This window comes from Anoplolepis gracilipes, chromosome 2 (genome assembly GCF_047496725.1).
Source record: "Anoplolepis gracilipes chromosome 2, ASM4749672v1, whole genome shotgun sequence".
In the NCBI taxonomy this organism is placed as follows: Eukaryota; Metazoa; Arthropoda; class Insecta; order Hymenoptera; family Formicidae; genus Anoplolepis; species Anoplolepis gracilipes.
The window spans coordinates 10,147,321-10,166,958 of NC_132971.1; the positions used below are offsets into that span (position 1 = coordinate 10,147,321).

A 19,638-nucleotide genomic window follows, 5' to 3' on the forward strand; every position below is an offset into this window, starting at 1 on the left:
ACGACATTTTCGGTCCGGAATCTTCCCCTTAAGGTGCTATTTCATGCTGACGCTCGACGCTCATTTTCAGCGTGAAAAGACATCACGTGACCAAAAATAAAAATACCAATTCGTCAATTTTGATCACGTGATCTGTTTTGACGTCAAAAATGAGCGTCGAGCGTCAACATGAAAAGGCACCTTTAAACCTCTGATCCTACGGCAAAAATTTGAGAGTGGGGGTATAATTCTCCTTTCGCGGTCGTAGCATAAAAGGATTTTTTGTCGTAGGATAAGAGGTCCAAATCACTAAAATCACTTGTAAAGAGATACTTCAAAATCTCTACCGATTCAACAAATAAAAATTTTGCGCTCATTATTTTTGTCTTATGCAAGCACTTCGCTGATAAAGTTTAAACTATAATGATATTTATGAGCACATAAGGTTAACGATAATTCTGATAAATATAAGGTTATCTATATATATATATATATATATATATATATATATATATATATATATATATATATATATATATATATATATATATATATATATATATATATCATCACATAGCCTGTTCTACAATCACAGACTTGTATATATGTATCATTATAGTTTAAATTTTATCATAAAACAGCGAAGTGCTTGCATAAGACAAGAATAATGAGCACAAAGTTTTTATTTGTTGAATCGGTAGAGATTTTGCGAAGTACCTTTTTACTGCATTATCACATCTTTTTACAAGTGATTTTAGTGATTTGGCTAGCTTAGTTTATTTCTAAAAAGCGAAATAGCAATCATGATTCAATACCATCGGAAGAATTGATGGAGCGTAAATTAGCAGAATATCGACCAGAATCTCTAGTACCAGAAAGACATCCTTTGTTAAATCCTAAATACATTACTTCTAAAATTGGAAAACGAATAGCAGTTAACGGTAAAGACTGTCTCAATTTGGGTACACATAATTATTTGGGTTTAAGTGACAGCTCAGAAATAATAGAGAGCGCAGTAACAGCTATAAAGAAATATGGTGTTGGTTCTTGTGGACCACGATCATTTTATGGGACTGTTGATGTACATCTTGAATTAGAAAAACGCTTGGCTAGTTTTATGAATGTAGAAGAAGCTATTATTTATTCCTATGGATTTGTTACTACAGCATCTGCAATTCCAGCCTAATAAACGTAATGACTTGATATTCGTTGATGATCAAGTAAATTTTGCAATTCAAAAAGGATTAGATGCCTCTCGCGGAAATATACAATATTTCAAGCACAATAATGTTCAAGATTTAAATAATCTGTTAATGAAGCAAATGGAAGCAGATAAATAACATCCTAAAAAAGCTGCAAAAACTAAACATTTTCTGATAATAGAAGGCATCTATATGAACACAGGAAACATTTGTCCCTTGCCTGAATTATTAGATCTTTGTAAACAATATAAATTGAGAATTTTTATTGATGAATCAATATCATTTGGTACCATTGGTCTACATGGAAAAGGTGTTACTGAATATTTTAATATTCCTGGGAATGAAATAGACATGATAATGGGTGAGAAAAATTATATATTTTAAAATTACAAATAAATATATTAATATGTTTATATAACAATAATAATAATATTTATATTCTTTAGGATCTTTAGAAGGGGCTATAGGAACTATTGGAGGTTTTTGTGTGGGAACATCATTTGTTATTGATCATCAATGTTTATCTGGTTTGGTTTTTTCTCAGCATCTCAGCCGCCTCTTTTGGCATCTGCTGCTATCACTTCTTTAGATATCATAGAAAATAACTTGCAAATTTTTCAATCATTAAGAGATAATGCTTTAGCGATAGACAGTGGTCTTAAGGAAATATCAATGTTAGAATGCTCAAGTTTTGCAGAATCACCTTTAAAGCATGTATATTTAAAAGAAAAGAAAGATTTTGCCATTGAAGAAAAATTACTATCGGCAATATCTAGTAAATGTATAGAAAACAATTTGGCAGTTATACTTCCCACTTATTTGGAAGTGGAAAAAGTTTTGCATAGACCTAGTCTTAGCCTTTGTATATCTGCTAATTTAAATAAAAACGATATCAATTTTGCATTACGTATTTTGAAAAAATGTACAGAAGAAATTTTATTATTTCATGATTGAAATAAATTGTACAGAAAATATAAAATATATATATATATATATATATATATATATATATATAACAAATAAAGCTAATATAATTTTTACATTTATTACATATATTATACTATATTATATTATGTATTGATGCAGATATAATTTGATAAATAAATTTCTTTTTGTAACACTATTAGAGTTATTAATATTAGAGTATATATTTGTTATTATTACTAAATAAAATAAAAATTAATTTTCACTTTTTTTTTATATATAAATTGAATAAGATATGTTAATAAAAACTCAATTTTTGTCATAAAAAAGTAGATTTAATTGTTATTGATATTCTCAACAATATATAATACATTTTTTTAATGAAAAATACTTGCAAAAAATTTTTTATTCATTTATATATAGTCTATAATAAATATTATATTTTTCTTTCGCAAATTATTTGTATCTATTGACTTTCAGAATCCATTAACGAAAATGAAGCGTTTTTCAAAATTATTACTTGTAAATTGCAGAGTGTTTCTTCCAATCTGAAAGATATAAATAAATACATAATTTATAATCTTATACGTATAAATAATTAATTTGTAATAAATTTCTAAAAAGTAGAGCTGTTACAAAATCACACATATACATACTTCTTCTGAAGATTTGCTGTTTTATTATATGTTTTAATAAAATTCTTCAATCCATCATTAACAGCGCAATACTTTTCGCCTTTTGATCCAATTAAATTTAAGATGTTCTTTAAAGTACTTGAACATTTTGTTAATATTTCTCGAGTCCTTTCCCATTCATCTTGTGTCTTAGGAAGTATTATACCATTACACCGTAATATGTTCAAAGGTTGTAGAAGAGACTCCAACTTAGATAATATATCTTTTGCAACCTTAAACGCTTCATGTTCTGTAAAAATATAAATGTAATATATTTTATAATACAATATATTTATATTTTAATATACAATCCCACATGAATAAAACTTTTATATAATTTTGAAAAGTTTAAATCTTACTGGTACACTTTGTTACTGCAGCTAATTGCGCATCTACCTCTTTTTGTGCCAAGCTTAAGTTTATTATATCACGTTCTCTTGATTTAATTTTCATTAGTTTTTTTGTATCTTGATCAATCTCTTGTGCTATAGTGGCCAATTGCATAACCATCAAATGCTTTTTCTCTTCAGTCTTTTTCTTTATTATGAGATCCATCATTATAGCTTGTAAATATTCATCGTAAAGAAGTCCAAGTTCTACCTCTTTACTTTCAGTGTCTGCCTTCTTTTGTCTACATTCGGTCTCCACGTTCTTTGACAAATGCAATGGCATAATTGACTGCCTACTGTTTACCGCAATCTTCTTTTTCAACATTTCTATGAGAAGTAATATATAATGCATTATTATACTAATCCAGCAAAAGAGCAGTCAACAAAATCTAACAAAATTAAGTACTGATAAAACTCTTACTCTGAGTAATCTCACTTGGCATCATGGATGGTCTATTGCGAAGAGAATTGCTTCTTGGAATATTAGGTAATGTGACATCCAATGCAGGCCTTCCTGCAATCTCTGATACATTTGGATCATGAATTCTGTAAAAACAAAAACATCCATTGTACACAAATTAAGATACACATTTTATAATATATATCACACAATATATTTCACTTAATTAAAGTAATTTTACCTCCGATTACGTCCTTTTGGAGTGCCTTTTGACTCTTTCTGCATTTTTCAAATGAGACTCACTAAACTTTAGATATTTATATGTAGCTTGTGTGATGTTTAAAGTTTTTTTTACACACTATTTTCTTCTCTCTTTTCCCTCCAATGCACATTAATCCAAAAGTTGCGTTCGAAAATCCACTCATTGGAGTAAAATAGCTTTTGATTGGTCAATCAAAAAGAGCAAATATTGATTCTGATTGGTCAATCAAAGACTACTCCGATGAATAGGTTTTTGAACGCAATCACATAGTGCAGTTCAAGGTTTCTAAAAATTCTCTATTCGATAGCCAATCAGAACGTTTGATAAACTATGACAAATGTAATAGGTCTATTCATTTTTCTGTTTATAAATTTAAATAATTCCCTTCTTAATGGATTTTTTAATGGCGTTACAATAACATTACTGTATCAAAGACAATTTCAGCTGTACATATTTTACATTTTCATGTTTTAAAATTCGTAATAAAATGAAATTCGGTTAAAAGTTTTTATTAAAATAAACATTGACTTTTTAAATTTTAATTACAAAACATGAAATGATAAATATGTACATTATGTAATTGTGTTAATATATATATATATATATATATCATATAGTTATTATTGCAAATCAGTCTCAAGCTCTAATCAGATTCTACGAGTTATTAAGACTCCCAATTTTGATTTAGAATTTGTTCTAGGAATAAATTTCAATTTTCTTATATAATGATCTATTACAAGTATTTAAAAAAAAATATTATTATCTATTTTTTACATTTTATAACATTTGTCACAATCATTAATAACTGTAAAATATTAATACACAATTGCACACAAATAATTCAGTATTTTGACAAATATAATATACATTATAGAAACTATATTAAAATAATAGTGAAATATAATATTCAATGTATATATAATTTTTAATCTTTTCTAATATATAGAGTGCTTCCGCAACATATAGATCAGTAAGTTGGGTTGCCTATCTGACGATCGGCAGGGGCATGCTTTACCGAGTAAAAAAATTACATGATTGATACCCTGCCTACATTTTTGTTTGTAAGAATCATCAAAAATTTTTTTGTAAGAATCATTAAAAATTTTTTATGCCATGGAGTTTTTCGCGTGGGATTTCTTGCGACGCAAAGTATATGAGACTCTGCCGCAAGATCCAGAAGATTTTAAAAATAGAATTCGTAAGATGATGTTAATATATGTATGTGCACATAATTGAAAAATAATAAAATCAGAGGATCGATCATATAATTTTTTCTTTGTAAAAAGTGAAAAAATTACATGATTGATACCTTAAATGCAAATCCGATAGGGAATGAGGAAACTGAAATCGGCTTTTAATATACAGTATAATTGTTAATATTTAATTATATAAATAAAATAACATAGATAACACCATTAAAATACAATAACACAAATAACACAATTAAAATATAATAACACGATTAAAATATAATAACATAGATAAAATAAGAAATAATATATAGTAAATTTAAACAGAAAACCTTTCTTTTATGCTTATAATATGTGTTCAATGTAACCTCCATTTTCTTCTAAACATAAAGCAATCCTCCGCATAAAATTTTTTTCTCACTTTGGTAATCATCGAAAGAATGATTTTCGTACATGCGTTACGAATTCTATTTTTAAAATCTTCTGGATCTTGCGGCAGAGTCTCATATACTTTGTGTCGCAAGAAACCCCACGCGAAAAACTCCATGGCATAAAAAATTTCTATTGTATTAATAGAATATGTCGATTTTATTTTATCTTATGATTTTATTTTTAATTATTTATTTAATTTTATATTATATTATAATACAATATTTACATAACATCTGTTTTTATGTATTTTATTCAATAATGTTACTCATGATATACCGTAATAGCAAGAAAAAAGGTTTTGTGATTATTTCTCTTGTATTAATTTATTGTTATATAATTTTTATTTTTTTAAAAGAATATAATTAAATAATGAAGGTATGACACTATCTTGTTTATAACATTTTTAGATATAAGTAATTGTGCCATATAAATTCCCAAGTTGAAAAATAAAACGAAAAAAGCGTTAAGAGAGAGAACAGCGTCCCGTATATATATTTCTTATATTTGTAACAGTACATTTATAATATAATAAAATATAATAACATATTTCTTTCTCTTTCTAATAAAAAAATAAAAGATATTCTATCTATCATCTGTTTTCTTTCGATATGTAAAACTTAATAAATCAATTATATCAATATAATATTAGTTTAGGAACTTAATTAAAATGAAATGAAAAATCTACTGTTATTATTGTTACTGTAGAAATAAAGATAAGGTACTTTTATGTATCCAGAAAAGAGAAGTCACGATAACGTCAAAGTAATGACAAGAAAATGATCGAATTATATAATTGATAAAAGTGTTTTATAGTCATTTTCTTGTCATTTTGACGTTATTGCTTTCTATTCTATCTAGATACACATACATATACATGCGCTATACATTAGTATAATAGATAAAATTTTGCGCAAGAAAGAAAAAAGAAAAGGCAAAGCAGTGGGTTTTTTACTGTCCTTCAGTAATGTTGTCTTGATAAACCACAGTTTATTAATATCGTCGTGTTACATGCGAATGATTCAAACAATATTTTATACTAATAAATAACATTTCTCGTCATTAAATTAAATTAAATTGTGTTAAATATGTTAAACTGTATTTTATGTGTATATGTTGACTGTGTGATATTAAATATGGAAATAAGCAATGCTTGTGCTAAACTTAGAGTTAAGTGGAAATATATTAATAAACGTCAAAAGAAAAAATATTTTTCTTTTTATAGAACAAATAAAATATCCACAATTTTATATAATTTGTATATCTTTATGCTATAACAAATTGATTAACAGCAGGTAGTTGCGCATCCGATCTACGCAGATAAAAAAGAGAGATGACCCACTTTTTTCTAAGAAAAAAATATAAATTGTCAGTGTTAAGTCTATAATCATTACTATATCAAGTTTTTATGTCTATAATCATTACTATATTAAGTGTAATTGGTACTATCATTTAATTTAAGAAAAAATACGCGATTTATAATCGAAATAGTGCACATAATGATTAAAAATTTTCAGTCAGTTTTATCACCACTTTTGATAACTGGTTATGTGTGCGGTTTAAAAGTTTTCGAGTTTCCGACAGGTCATCTATGGTGCAGTTTGCTATATATACTGCTATTCTGGTCGATTTATTTTTTGGTTTTGATGTATACAGTTTTTTCTTTAGCATCGTATAGTTATGATGTTATGACAGAATTAATTTGCAAATTGTTCAACGCTTTTATAACGTTAATATTAGTCGTCTTTGTGGTGTATTACGATAAGGTACGTATATAATCGTTTATTGATAATAAAATAAATCTTATGAAACAAACTTAAATAATTTTTACATATTTAAAGTAAATAATAATAATGATAATAAATTATATTAACTTAATTTTCTGTGCTTTAAAATATTTATTTTGCCAAATAAAAATGCCATAAAATGTTTCACACCTTATTGATACAGTATAAATTATTAGCAAATTTCTTTTTATTACACATTTAATAAAATTATTATTCTTAAAAGAATGTAAAAAGTATATGAAAATAATATTTATCTCTTTTTGAAAAAATACAATAATTACATTATTAAAATAATCAACCTTTAAAATAATTTCTATTATTTTTAAAAGAACGTAAAAAATATAAGAAAATAATGTTCATCTCTTTTTGAAAAAATACAATAATTACATTATTAAAATAATTTCTATTTGTCGGTTTGTATTATTTCTTTACAATAGAAACTTAAAAAATGTCTAAAGAGAATCGCTATTGTCGACGATACTTTAGAACAACTCGGAACAACGACAAATTACCAAAAGCTACGCAAGAGAACTGTATGGCTCATTTTAGGATGGTTGATGATATCGATAATAATGAACATTATAGAGACTCTATGGTTGAAAGATCAATATAATAATCTTAGTGCTATAATAATTATCTATGTTCCTTGCATACTCAATTATTGCGCGCATACTAATTTTGTTGACGATATGATTTTCATTACTATTCTTGGGTTCGTATATTATACTGTTTTATATGTATTATAATTATTTTAGCCTAAAATAAAATTATATTGTTATATAAAAATTTAAGCTTCTTTGAAATTTTAAAGTCATCGATATAAATAAATTTATATGTTATCTAATTAATAATAATATAATTATATTTTATTAGCTTTATTTATGTTTAGTTACCTTGAATTAAAGTTTGATCAAATCAATGAAAATCTTCAAAAGATAATAAGAAATAATAACGGAATAACACAAGTTACGGATAATCACGTGTTACAATCACGTCAACGAAAAGTTTTGGAAACTTTAAGCAGCGAACACATGATATGGATTGTGATGTAAGACTCGAATTAAATATGAATTCAAATCCTTTTTATGCAATAATTCTTAATATCACGTTTACGCAGGCATCTTCATTTGGAGTTATGTAATATATCTCGCGAGGTAAACTCAATATTTGGGCTACAGTTGACTTTAAAAATGGGATTGTATTTTGGTTTCATATCAGTAGCTATTCAGGAAATATTTGAAGCGATATTTATTAAGGGCTACGCCAATGAAACAGGGAAACTTTTCTTTGTAATCTTCTTATGGATTATTGTGCACATGATAAAACTCTTTTTCATTAATTATACATGTGAAAGAGTCAGTGCGAAGGTATCGGTTTTATTTGTATATTGCAATTAAATTTGAAATATGTATTTTTTCTTTTACACACCCATAAAATTTACCTTTAGAGATTGTTTGATTATTAAGCAATGTTAAAATTAAATTGTCAGATTAAACAGTATTTTATACATTTTAATATCAGGCAAATGCAGCAGGAGATATTATAAATAACGCACCATATTCTATTTGTGATACTGAAATTCGTGAAAATGTAAGTTTTAGTAAAAATTTGCTTAGAATTTTTTTAATTGAAAATATACTTAAATTTAAAGAAAAATATGTGACATAAATAAATTGTGTACACTAGATTGTCTGTTCTCTTAATTATAGATCTTACAATTTCTATTACAATTGACTCAAGCGCCGCTAAAATTCTATGGACTTGGACTGTTTCAGTTTGGTTTCAAATTCTTTCAAGGGGTACGTTGTAATAGTGATATGACTACTTATTACGAATAATGGAACTCATTATAAATATCTATAAAATACTGTTATCTTTTTTTTAGTTTATCAGATCTGTTGCCACTGTTTTAACTATAATCATACAAGCACACGTAAATAAATAGCCGCCTTAATGGACGTACAGCTAATCAGCATACTACACATATATATAAATAAATGTCAACTTATATAATATTAAGTGCGTAACTTTTTCTTATAAATATATTTTTTTCAAAATTATATTTATCATTTCAGCTAAGAATTATACAACATTCATCACATTTTTTTATACAAAATATTGCAAAATAACGTTAAAACTTTCTATTCTATTTTTTTATGGATAATAATTTAATATCTATTTCTTGTCTTTTCTCTCAATTATTTTTAAACAATTATAATTATTTTTAATTTTACCTTCTATCATTTTACTAGAAATTGTATATTGATATATTTTATTTTTTAATTAATGTTAGTTAAAATTGATTCTATTATTATTTGAAATTTTATTTTTTTAATAATAATTGTGCAATGATCGTACAAATATTAGAATAAAGTAATAAGTATTTCAAAAACAATAATTGTTGGAAATGTGTTTGCTTAGTTAAAAAAACAAACAACATATTTATCACGAGACACTTTTTAATAGTCAACAATGTAAAATAGCATAATGAAATTTAACAGATCGATAATTGTAATTGCGTAAGTGCAGCAATTATCAGTAATTAGAATAAGACACTGTCGTATTCCGTATCAGATCGATAATAATGACATAGCTTGCAATCGTAACAATATCTACTATATTAAGAAAGTTTTAGTTTTCTCGTCGCTTCCGATAATCAATTATGTATTTGGTTTAATTATCGAGTTTTCGACAGATTATCTCACAAAGATAGTTTAATCTCTTATACATATTATTTTCGAGGTCGTTTTTCTATGTCTTTTGTGAACCGTTTTTTCAACATACAAGGTTTGAATTATTCCACAGTGTTATTATCAATTGTGTTTGGAATATATTATAATATAATAAGCTAAGAGAATATTAATGCAATATATGCACTTTATCAATAAATAGTCTTGATTATTTATTTATTGTAAATATCTGAAGTAAATAATTGAGAAATAAATTGCAAATTTCTTGCATTTATATTTAGAAAAGAAACTACCATCAAAACATAAAATACACTGCACACTGCATAGGCTACATAAATTATTATACAAACTTCTTTAAACAATATATTTAATAAAATTATTTCTTGAAAGAATATCAAATGTATTGTCATTATTAATAAAAATTCAACGTTTTCATGATCGCAAGTATTATAATAATAATCATAAAATAATGTAAGCTTGACAAAATCTTACGTTGCATCCGTTTCAGCAGATTTCTGAAAATTTCGAGCAGTAAATGAATTACAAAAATATATATATATATATAATTTTCAGTCAATCATAATATATTGTCATAGCAAGACTTAATATTGCATTACAAACATTTCTATTTAGAATTATGTAAAATATCTTCAGAGATAAATTACAATAGATATTTCAAGAACAAATGATTATCAGAATGGCATGTTACTTTGGTTTCACATCTGTAAATCTTAGTAATTTTTTCGACCTGATACTTTTAAAAAATATATCACAAGTTTTAATAATATATTGCTTACAAGCATACGTTTAATCTGTCTTTTCCATAACATTTTGAAACTCTTTATTATTAAATTATTGTTACAATTTGCTCAATTGCCGGTTTTTATGACCTTAAACTTTTCCAGTTTGACTACAAATAGGGCAATTGTCATATTATTTCTTCACTTATCATATTATTATGCATTATAAATATTATTATATATTAAATCCATAAGTATTTAAAAAAAAGTACTAGTGTCTATACCTTTACAACTTATTACACAGTCTATGTACTGTGTTATGACTGCTGTATTACATTAATATAGTTACAGATACAGGTAAATGAAAAACATATGTTAAAAGAATTGTATGAATAATATAACACTTAAACAATTTTAAATGCATAATAAATTTAAAAAAATAAAAAATAAAATTAAACATGATCTAATAATTGATATGCAAAACAAATTTTTTATATATTGTAATAATGTACTATATATACAGTAAAATATTTGCCAGTTCTTTGTATGAAATATTGTAAGAAAAAACTTAAAATTTTTTACTTCATGTTTATGTCAAATATATCTTTTTATCTTAATTGTTGTCATAAGAATCTTTTCCTTTATATAAAATCAATATTTAACGGATTAATTATTACTATTAACGTAACAAAAAGTAGCGATTTACGATTACTTCTATACATACATTGTTTTTAAAACATCATTCACCGTTAAAAAAATAGATATTTAGTAAAATAAAACACTATCTTTTATTATTTAGTTACATTTTTAAATATATAACTGTGCAAACTCTAATAATAAAAAAATTTTTTAAATATATTACAACAATGTTTATATTTTTGTTATGAATATATCATAATTATGTTTCTAATTATATCTTTGCATGTTCTATGATAAAAAAACCTTATTCATTATCCGAAATGTTTAAAAATATTGCGGTAGATGTACAAACTTATCAACAGATCGATTATTTCAATAACTGTAAGTGCTCTAGTAAAAATTAAGAAAATATATGATCGTAATCATTTGGTGAAGCATAGCACAACTAGTTGACAAATGAAATATAGTTCAAAGTCGAAACGCTGTACGTAATGACTAAAAGCATTCGAGCACTTTTAACACCGCTCTCCATAATCAGTTATATTTCTGGTTTAAGAATAATAGAATTTCCTGTAGGTCACCCAAGAAAATGGTTTGGTCTCTTGTATATACTGCTATTTTGGTCAATTTATTTGCTTTTACTAAAGTTTACAGTAATATCTTACTTTATTAATTATTCTATCGGGTATTATATATGCGTTGGGCTAGACATTTTGGTAACATTAGTATCAATTATGTCCGGAGTGTATTATAATAAGGTACGTATAATAAAGAATTGTTAATTATTTACACATGAATAATAAGCATGTTTAATTGTATATTTAAACATTTTTGATATCTGAAATAGCTACAAAAGTTTTAAGTATTATTTTCCCATTTAGCAAAACAAATTGTCACATAAAGACATACAATATTTCACATATTATGTATACTAATGCGATATAAATTATTGATAACAATTTCCTTTCTCAATATATAGTTAATAATTTAATAATATTAATTTACTTTATGTAGAGTAAGAAAATATATAAAATTAACATTTATATATATTCTTTAATTTTTCTTTCAAGAAGATACAACTATTAAAGCTACATTATGTAAGCTACATTAATTATAGATCCACTTATAGAATTGTCAAACTATGATTGTAAGCATTAATTATTTATTCAACGCACTGCTTTTTTGTGTCAGAAATTTAAAAAATGTTTGGAGAAACTCGACATTGTCGATAATACATTGCTAAAAATTGGAACAACGACAGATTATCATAAGTTACACAAAAAAACAATATATCTCATCCTAGAATGGTTCTTATTGATTATAATAATGACCTACGCAATGGGATATTGGATGAAAAACGAATATAAATATAATATTTCAATAGCTACATATATGTATGCCCTCTTTGTGCGAAATTATTGCTCTTATTGTAACATGATCAACGATTTAATTGTTATAACTATTTTTGGGTTGGTACATTTTTACGTATACAAAAATTTATTATAAAATTATGTTTTAATATAATTATATGTATAAATTTATGAAACTAAAGTAAACTAGGGTATAATGGCCATCTTTTCCGTATGGCCATCATACCCTATTCTTATCAAAGATAATCGATGTTGTAAATAATGATTAATGACTAAAAAAGCGCATTATGTAGCGATTATTAGAAAAATTGCAGCCTATAGCCATTTTTTCGTATGGCTATCATACCCTGGTTTACCCTATATTATATTATATATTGTACATAGAATGTATGAAAACACTTTTTTTTTAAGATATTTGTTAAGATCTCAATATATTAATACACAAAATGTAATAATAAATTTATATGTATACTTGTTACATTCATCTATTAATTTTCTTTTATTTTTATAGATACATCGGATTAAAGTTTGATCAAGTTAATCAACATGTTTTTGACTTAACAATAGATAAACGTGGAAGAAAGCGAGTTTGGGAAAATTCTACTCATCAACATAGGTCTCCACAAGTTTCAAGCAAATGGATAATATGGATCGTAATGTAAGAGAATTAATTATATCCAATCAAAAATGTAAATTTTTATCAGCTGTAATTATTTTAAGCAGTAAAATTTTACATTGTGTTTATTCAGACATCTTCATGCGGAATTGCGTAAAATATCTTGCGATGTAGATTCGCTATTTGGGCCACAAATGGCTTTGAAAATGGCATGTAATTTTTGCTGGTTAGCGCTCAATTTGCGTGAACTTTTCGGCGTGATACTCCTCAATAATCATATCAAAACTAATAAAACCCTATTCCTTATTGTGGAAGTAATCTGGCTTTTTCATAATGTCTTGACACTTTTCTTCATTAATTATGTATGCGAAACAGTCAGCACCAAGGTATTAATTCTGCATTCAAGTTTAAAATGTATCTGGAATTTTCTTTTAACAATAATCTGACTATTAAACAATATCAAATTTTACATGTTTTTTCTAAATTAAAAGAATTATTCAAATGTTATTGTTTTATATTCCAACCTCAGGCGAATGCAACAGGAAATTTAATAAATAAAATTCCATATTCTACCTATGATGTTGAACTTCGTGAAAATGTAAGTATTAATATTGGCTTTTTTTTACTTTAGATTATTAAAATAAATCAAAATTGAAGTTTGAACAAAATTAAAAAATTGTACATTAAAAAAGTTGTTTATTATATTAATATAGATATCACAGCTTTTATTGCGAATAACTTATGCACCAGTCAGATTCTACGGAATTGGATTTTTTCAATTTGGCTACAAATTTTTTTATGGGGTACGTTGCAAAATGTCTATAGTGTGAACGTAATTATCTACCATACGAATTATTAAATGTACAAGAATTATTTAAAAACAAGAATTAATATCTTTCATCACTAATAGGGAATATGGTTGTTTAGGCTTAATAAATAAGAACATCAAATTCTTTATTAATATATGTCTCGGTCTCTTGTTGGATTATTATCAGTATCACTCACTGATGATCCAAGCGAGAAATCAAAAAGTAAAATAAAGAGAAATAGGACAAAAAAATTTGGCATTTGTATATTTACCATGTCTGGCTCTTAACTAACCAATTCCCTACTAGGGATGGTACACGCTGAAGCCTTTAATTTAATTTAATATCTTTCACAGTTCAGCTCATCGATTACGACCGTTGTAGTTTTATTAATACAGTCATACATAAATAAGCAAGCATTTTAAAGAAATGACGATTAATACAATGTATAAATATTTTGAAGGAGCGTTAACAAATATTATTCAAATTTTAATAAAAACAATTGTATATAGAGCAATTTCTTGTAAATATTTTTAATAAAAATATTATATATTTCGAAGCTTGAAAAGCATTTTAATAACATTGCAAAAAAGTACTATTATATGTTAAAATATAAATTATATATATACATGTATGCATCCTTAAACAAAATTTTTAAACAAAATTATTTTTATATAAAGTTGTAAAATTCTATATATTTTATCAAAAGATACAACTTTTTCATATTGCAATTAAAAAAGTCTCTTATTAATATTTCTTGTATTTATATTATTCTATTGTATTTTGACATTTTTTAATTAATATTTTTTAAAATCAATGTTATTTAATAAATTTTTTACGTATTGATTCTATATACAAACTCTTGAATTAGAAAATAAAAACAGAAATGTTAGTAAGTAACATAACATTAATATTTGTATTATAAACGTAGTAAAAAAAGGCGTTATATCTATTATCTATTCCTATTTGGGTACTTTGCAATAGAAACTAATAGTAGCAATAGATTAATTATTTTAATACCCCTGAGTATCTCAAAAACTAAAATTACAAAAAGATCTACTATCATTACTGCGCGATGAAACTAGCACAAACACACATCTAATTGACGAAAAAAACGTAGAGTTTAATGACCAACATCATTTGGATTGTTTAAGATTATAGACTAAAAAATAATATGTCACAATTTTTAACAATCTATTGTTTATATATATAAGTATATATATATAATCTCTCTTTTCTATAATATTTTGAAACTCTTTATTATTAAATTATTGTTACAATTTGCTCAGTCATTGAGACGGTTTTATGCCGTTGTACTTTTACAGTTTGGTTTCAAATTCCTTTAAAGAATACGAATTGTTATATTATTATGCATTATAAATATTATGGATTATTATATATTAAATCCATAAGTATTTAAAAAAGAAAATTTTAGTGTCTATATCTTTACAACTTATTACGTCTATGTACTGTGTTGTGACTGCTGTATTACATTAATATAGTTACAGATACAGGTAAATGAAAAACATATGTTAAAAGAATTGTATAAATATTATAACACATAAACAATCTTAAATGCATAATAAATCTTAAAACCTTAAAATGAAATTAAACATGATCTAATGATTGATATGCAAAACAAATTCTTCATATATTGTAATAGTGTATATACAGAAAAAAATATTTGTCATTTCTGTGTATGGAATATTGTAAGAAAAAACCCAAAATTTTTTATTTCATGTTTATGTCAAGTATATCTTTTCTTTTTATCTTAATCATAAGAATCTTTTTTTTACATAAAATCAATTTTATATATGTAAAATCAATATTTCACGAATAAATTATCACTATTAACGTAACGAAAAGTAATGATTTACGAATATTTCTTATACACACATATATATATATATATATATATATATACATTGTTTTTAAAACATTATTCAGCATTAAAAAAAAATAGAAATTTATTGAAAATTAGATATTTAATAAAATGGGACACTATCTTTTATTATTTAATTACATTTTTCAATATACATGCATAATAATAACTATGTAACTGTATAATATACAGTTACATAGTTATTATTATGCATGTATATTGAATACATATTCTTGTAATAAAAAAATTAAAAAAATATATTACAACAATGTTTATATTTTTGTTATGAATATATCATAATTATGTTTCTAATTATGTCTTTGCATGTTCTATGATAAAAAAACCTTATTCATTATCCGAAATGTTTAAAAATATTGCGGTAGATGTACAAACTTATCAACAGATCGATTATTTCAATAACTGTAAGTGCTCTAGTAAAAATTAAGAAAATATATGATCGTAATCATTTGGTGAAGCATAGCACAACTAGTTGACAAATGAAATGTAGTTCGAAGTCAAAACGCTGTACGTAATGACTAAAAGCATTCGAGCACTTTTAACACCGCTCTTCGTAATCAGTTATATTTCTGGTTTAAGAATAATAGAATTCCCTGTAGGTCACCCAAGAGAATGGTTTGGTCTCTTGTATATACTGCTATTTTGGCCAATTTATTTGCTTTTACTAAAGTTTACAGTAATATCTTACTTTATTAATTATTCTATCGGATATTATATATGCGTTGGGCTAGACATTTTGGTAACATTAGTGTCAATCGTGTTCGGAGTGTATCATGATAAGGTATGTATAATAAAGAATTGTTAATTATTTGCATACGAATAATAAGCAATTTTGATTGCATATTTAAACATTTTTGATATTTGAAATAGCTACAAAAGTTTTAAGTTATTATTTTCCCGTTTAGCAAAACAAATTGTCACATAAAGACATACAATATTTCACATATTATGTATACTAATGCGATATAAATTATTGATAACAATTTCCTTTCTCAATATATAGTTAATAATTTAATAATATTAATTTACTTTATGTAGAGTAAGAAAATATATAAAATTAACATTTATATATATTCTTTAATTTTTCTTTCAAGAAGATACAACTATTAAAGCTACATTATGTAAGCTACATTAATTATAGATCCACTTATAAAATTGTCAAATTATGATTGCAAGCATTAATTTGTCCAACGCACTGCCTTTTTGACAGAAATTTAGAAATTATTTGAGGAAACTTGACATTGTCGATAATACATTGCTAAATATTGGAACAACGACAGATTATCACAAACTACACAAAAAAACGATATATCTCATCTTAGGATGGTCCTTATTGATTATAATAATGACCTATGCAGTCGGATATTGGATGAGAAATGAATATGGGTATAATATTTCAATAGCTATGTATATCTATGCCCTCTTTGTGCGAAATTATTGTTCTTATTGTAACATGATCAACGATTTAATTGTTATAACTATTTTTGGGTTGGTACATTTTTACGTATACAAAAATTTATTATAAAATTATATTTTAATATAATTATATGTATAAATTTATGAAACTAGGGTAAACTAGGGTATAATGGCCATCTTTTCCGTATGGCCATCATACCCTATTCTTATCAAAGACAATCGATGTTGTAAATAATGATTAATGACTAAAAAAGCGCATTATGTAGCGATTATTAGAAAAATTGCAGCCTATAGCCATTTTTTCGTATGGCTATCATACCCTGGTTTACCCTATATTATATTATATATTGTACATAGAATGTATGAAAACACTTTTTTTTTAAGATATTTGTTAAGATCTCAATATATTAATACACAAAATGTAATAATAAATTTATATGTATACTTGTCACATTCATCTATTAATTTTCTTTTATATTTATAGATACATCGGATTAAAGTTTGATCAAGTTAATCAACATGTTTTTGACTTAACAACAGATAAACGTGGAAGAAAGCGAGTTTGGGAAAATTCTACTCATCAACATAGGTCTCCACAAGTTTCAAGCAAATGGATAATATGGATCGTAATGTAAGAGAATTAATTATATCCAATCAAAAATGTAAATTTTTATCAGCTGTAATTATTTTAAGCAGTAAAATTTCATATTGTGTTTATTCAGACATCTTCATGCGGAATTGCGTAAAATATCTTGTGATGTAGATTCGCTATTTGGGCCACAAATGGCTTTGAAAATGGCATGTAATTTTTGCTGGTTAGCGCTCAATTTGCGTGAACTTTTCGGCGTGATACTCCTCAACAATCATATCAAAACTAATAAAACCCTATTCCTTATTGTGGAAGTAATCTGGCTTTTTCATAATGTCTTGAAACTTTTCTTCATTAATTATGTATGCGAAACAGTCAGCACCAAGGTATTAATTTTGCATTCAAGTTTAAAATGTTTATCTGGAATTTTCTTTTAACAATAATCTGACTATTAAACAATATCAAATTTTACATGATTTATTCTAAATTAAAAGAATTATTCAAATGTTATTGTTTTATATTCCGACTTCAGGCAAATGCAATAGGAAATTTAATAAATAAAGTGCCATATTCTACCTGTGATGTTGAACTTCGTGAAAATGTAAGTCTTAATATTAGTTTTTTTTTACTTCAGATTATTAAAATAAACTAAGATTGAAGATTTGAACAAAATTAAAAAATTGTACATTAAAAAAGGTGTTTATTATGTTAATATAGATATCACAGCTTTTATTGCGAATAACTTATGCACCAGTCAGATTCTACGGAATTGGACTTTTTCAATATGGCTATAAATTTTTTTATGGGGTACGTTGCAAAATGTCTAGTGTAAACGTAATTATCTACCATACGAATTATTAAATATACAAGAATTATTTAAAAACAAGAATTAATATCTTGTCATCACTAATAGGAAATATTGTTGGTTAAGCTTAATAAATAAGAACATCAAATTTTTTATTGATATATGTCTTGATCTCTTGTTTAGATTATTATCAGTATCACTCACTGATGATTCAAACGAGAAATCAAAAACTAAACTAAAGAGAAACAAGACAAAAAAATTTAGCATTCGTATATTTACCATGTCTGGCTCTTAACTAACCAATTCCCTACTAGGGATGGTACACACTGAAGCCTTTAATTTAATTTAATATCTTTTACAGTTCAGTTCATCGATTACGACCGTTGTAGTTTTATTAATACAATTGTACATAAATAAGCAAGCATTTTAAAGAAATGACGATTAATACAATGTATAAATATTTTGAAGGAGCGTTAACAAATAATATTCAAATTTTAATAAAACAATTGTATATAGAGCAATTTCTTGTAAATATTTTTAATAAAAATACTATATATTCCGAAGCTTGAAAAGCATTTTAATAACATTGCAAAAAAATGCTATTATATGGTAAAATATAAATTATATATACATATATATACATGTATGCATATCCTTAAATAAAATTTTTAAACAAAATTATTTTTATATATAAAGTTGTAAAATTCTATATATTTTATCAAAAGATACAACTTTTTCACATTGCAATTAAAAAAGTCTCTTATTAATATTTTTTGTATTTATATTATTCTATTATTAGGTTTTTTTAATTACTATTGTTCAATAATATTA

At 25.0% G+C, this 19,638-nt stretch overlaps 3 protein-coding genes and 1 pseudogene across 3 annotated transcripts; 3 read left to right on the forward strand and 1 right to left on the reverse strand.

Annotated features, from left to right (window-relative positions):
* Positions 1-531: 531 nt before the first annotated feature.
* On the forward strand, positions 532-2,301 carry LOC140676200 (serine palmitoyltransferase 1-like; annotated as a pseudogene).
* Positions 2,302-2,433: 132 nt separating this feature from the next.
* LOC140676522 (uncharacterized) lies at positions 2,434-3,952 on the reverse strand. The gene is made up of 5 exons (XM_072911655.1): positions 3,810-3,952; positions 3,590-3,714; positions 3,139-3,495; positions 2,762-3,029; positions 2,434-2,653 (listed from the first exon to the last, which is right to left on the reverse strand). The coding sequence occupies exons 1-5, from the start codon at positions 3,851-3,853 to the stop codon at positions 2,572-2,574; spliced, it is 876 nt and encodes a 291-aa protein (XP_072767756.1). The 5' UTR covers positions 3,854-3,952; the 3' UTR covers positions 2,434-2,571.
* A 3,185-nt stretch (positions 3,953-7,137) lies between these two features.
* Positions 7,138-9,191, forward strand: LOC140676260 (uncharacterized). Its single transcript, XM_072911155.1, has 7 exons — positions 7,138-7,215; positions 7,674-7,948; positions 8,126-8,284; positions 8,354-8,603; positions 8,758-8,826; positions 8,946-9,035; positions 9,122-9,191. Exons 1-7 carry the CDS (start codon positions 7,138-7,140, stop codon positions 9,179-9,181), a joined length of 981 nt encoding a protein of 326 aa, XP_072767256.1. The 3' UTR covers positions 9,182-9,191.
* Positions 9,192-17,342: 8,151 nt separating this feature from the next.
* On the forward strand, positions 17,343-19,237 carry LOC140676261 (uncharacterized). The gene is made up of 6 exons (XM_072911156.1): positions 17,343-17,383; positions 17,898-18,044; positions 18,136-18,388; positions 18,535-18,603; positions 18,720-18,809; positions 19,169-19,237. Exons 1-6 carry the CDS (start codon positions 17,343-17,345, stop codon positions 19,235-19,237), a joined length of 669 nt encoding a protein of 222 aa, XP_072767257.1.
* Positions 19,238-19,638: the final 401 nt, after the last annotated feature.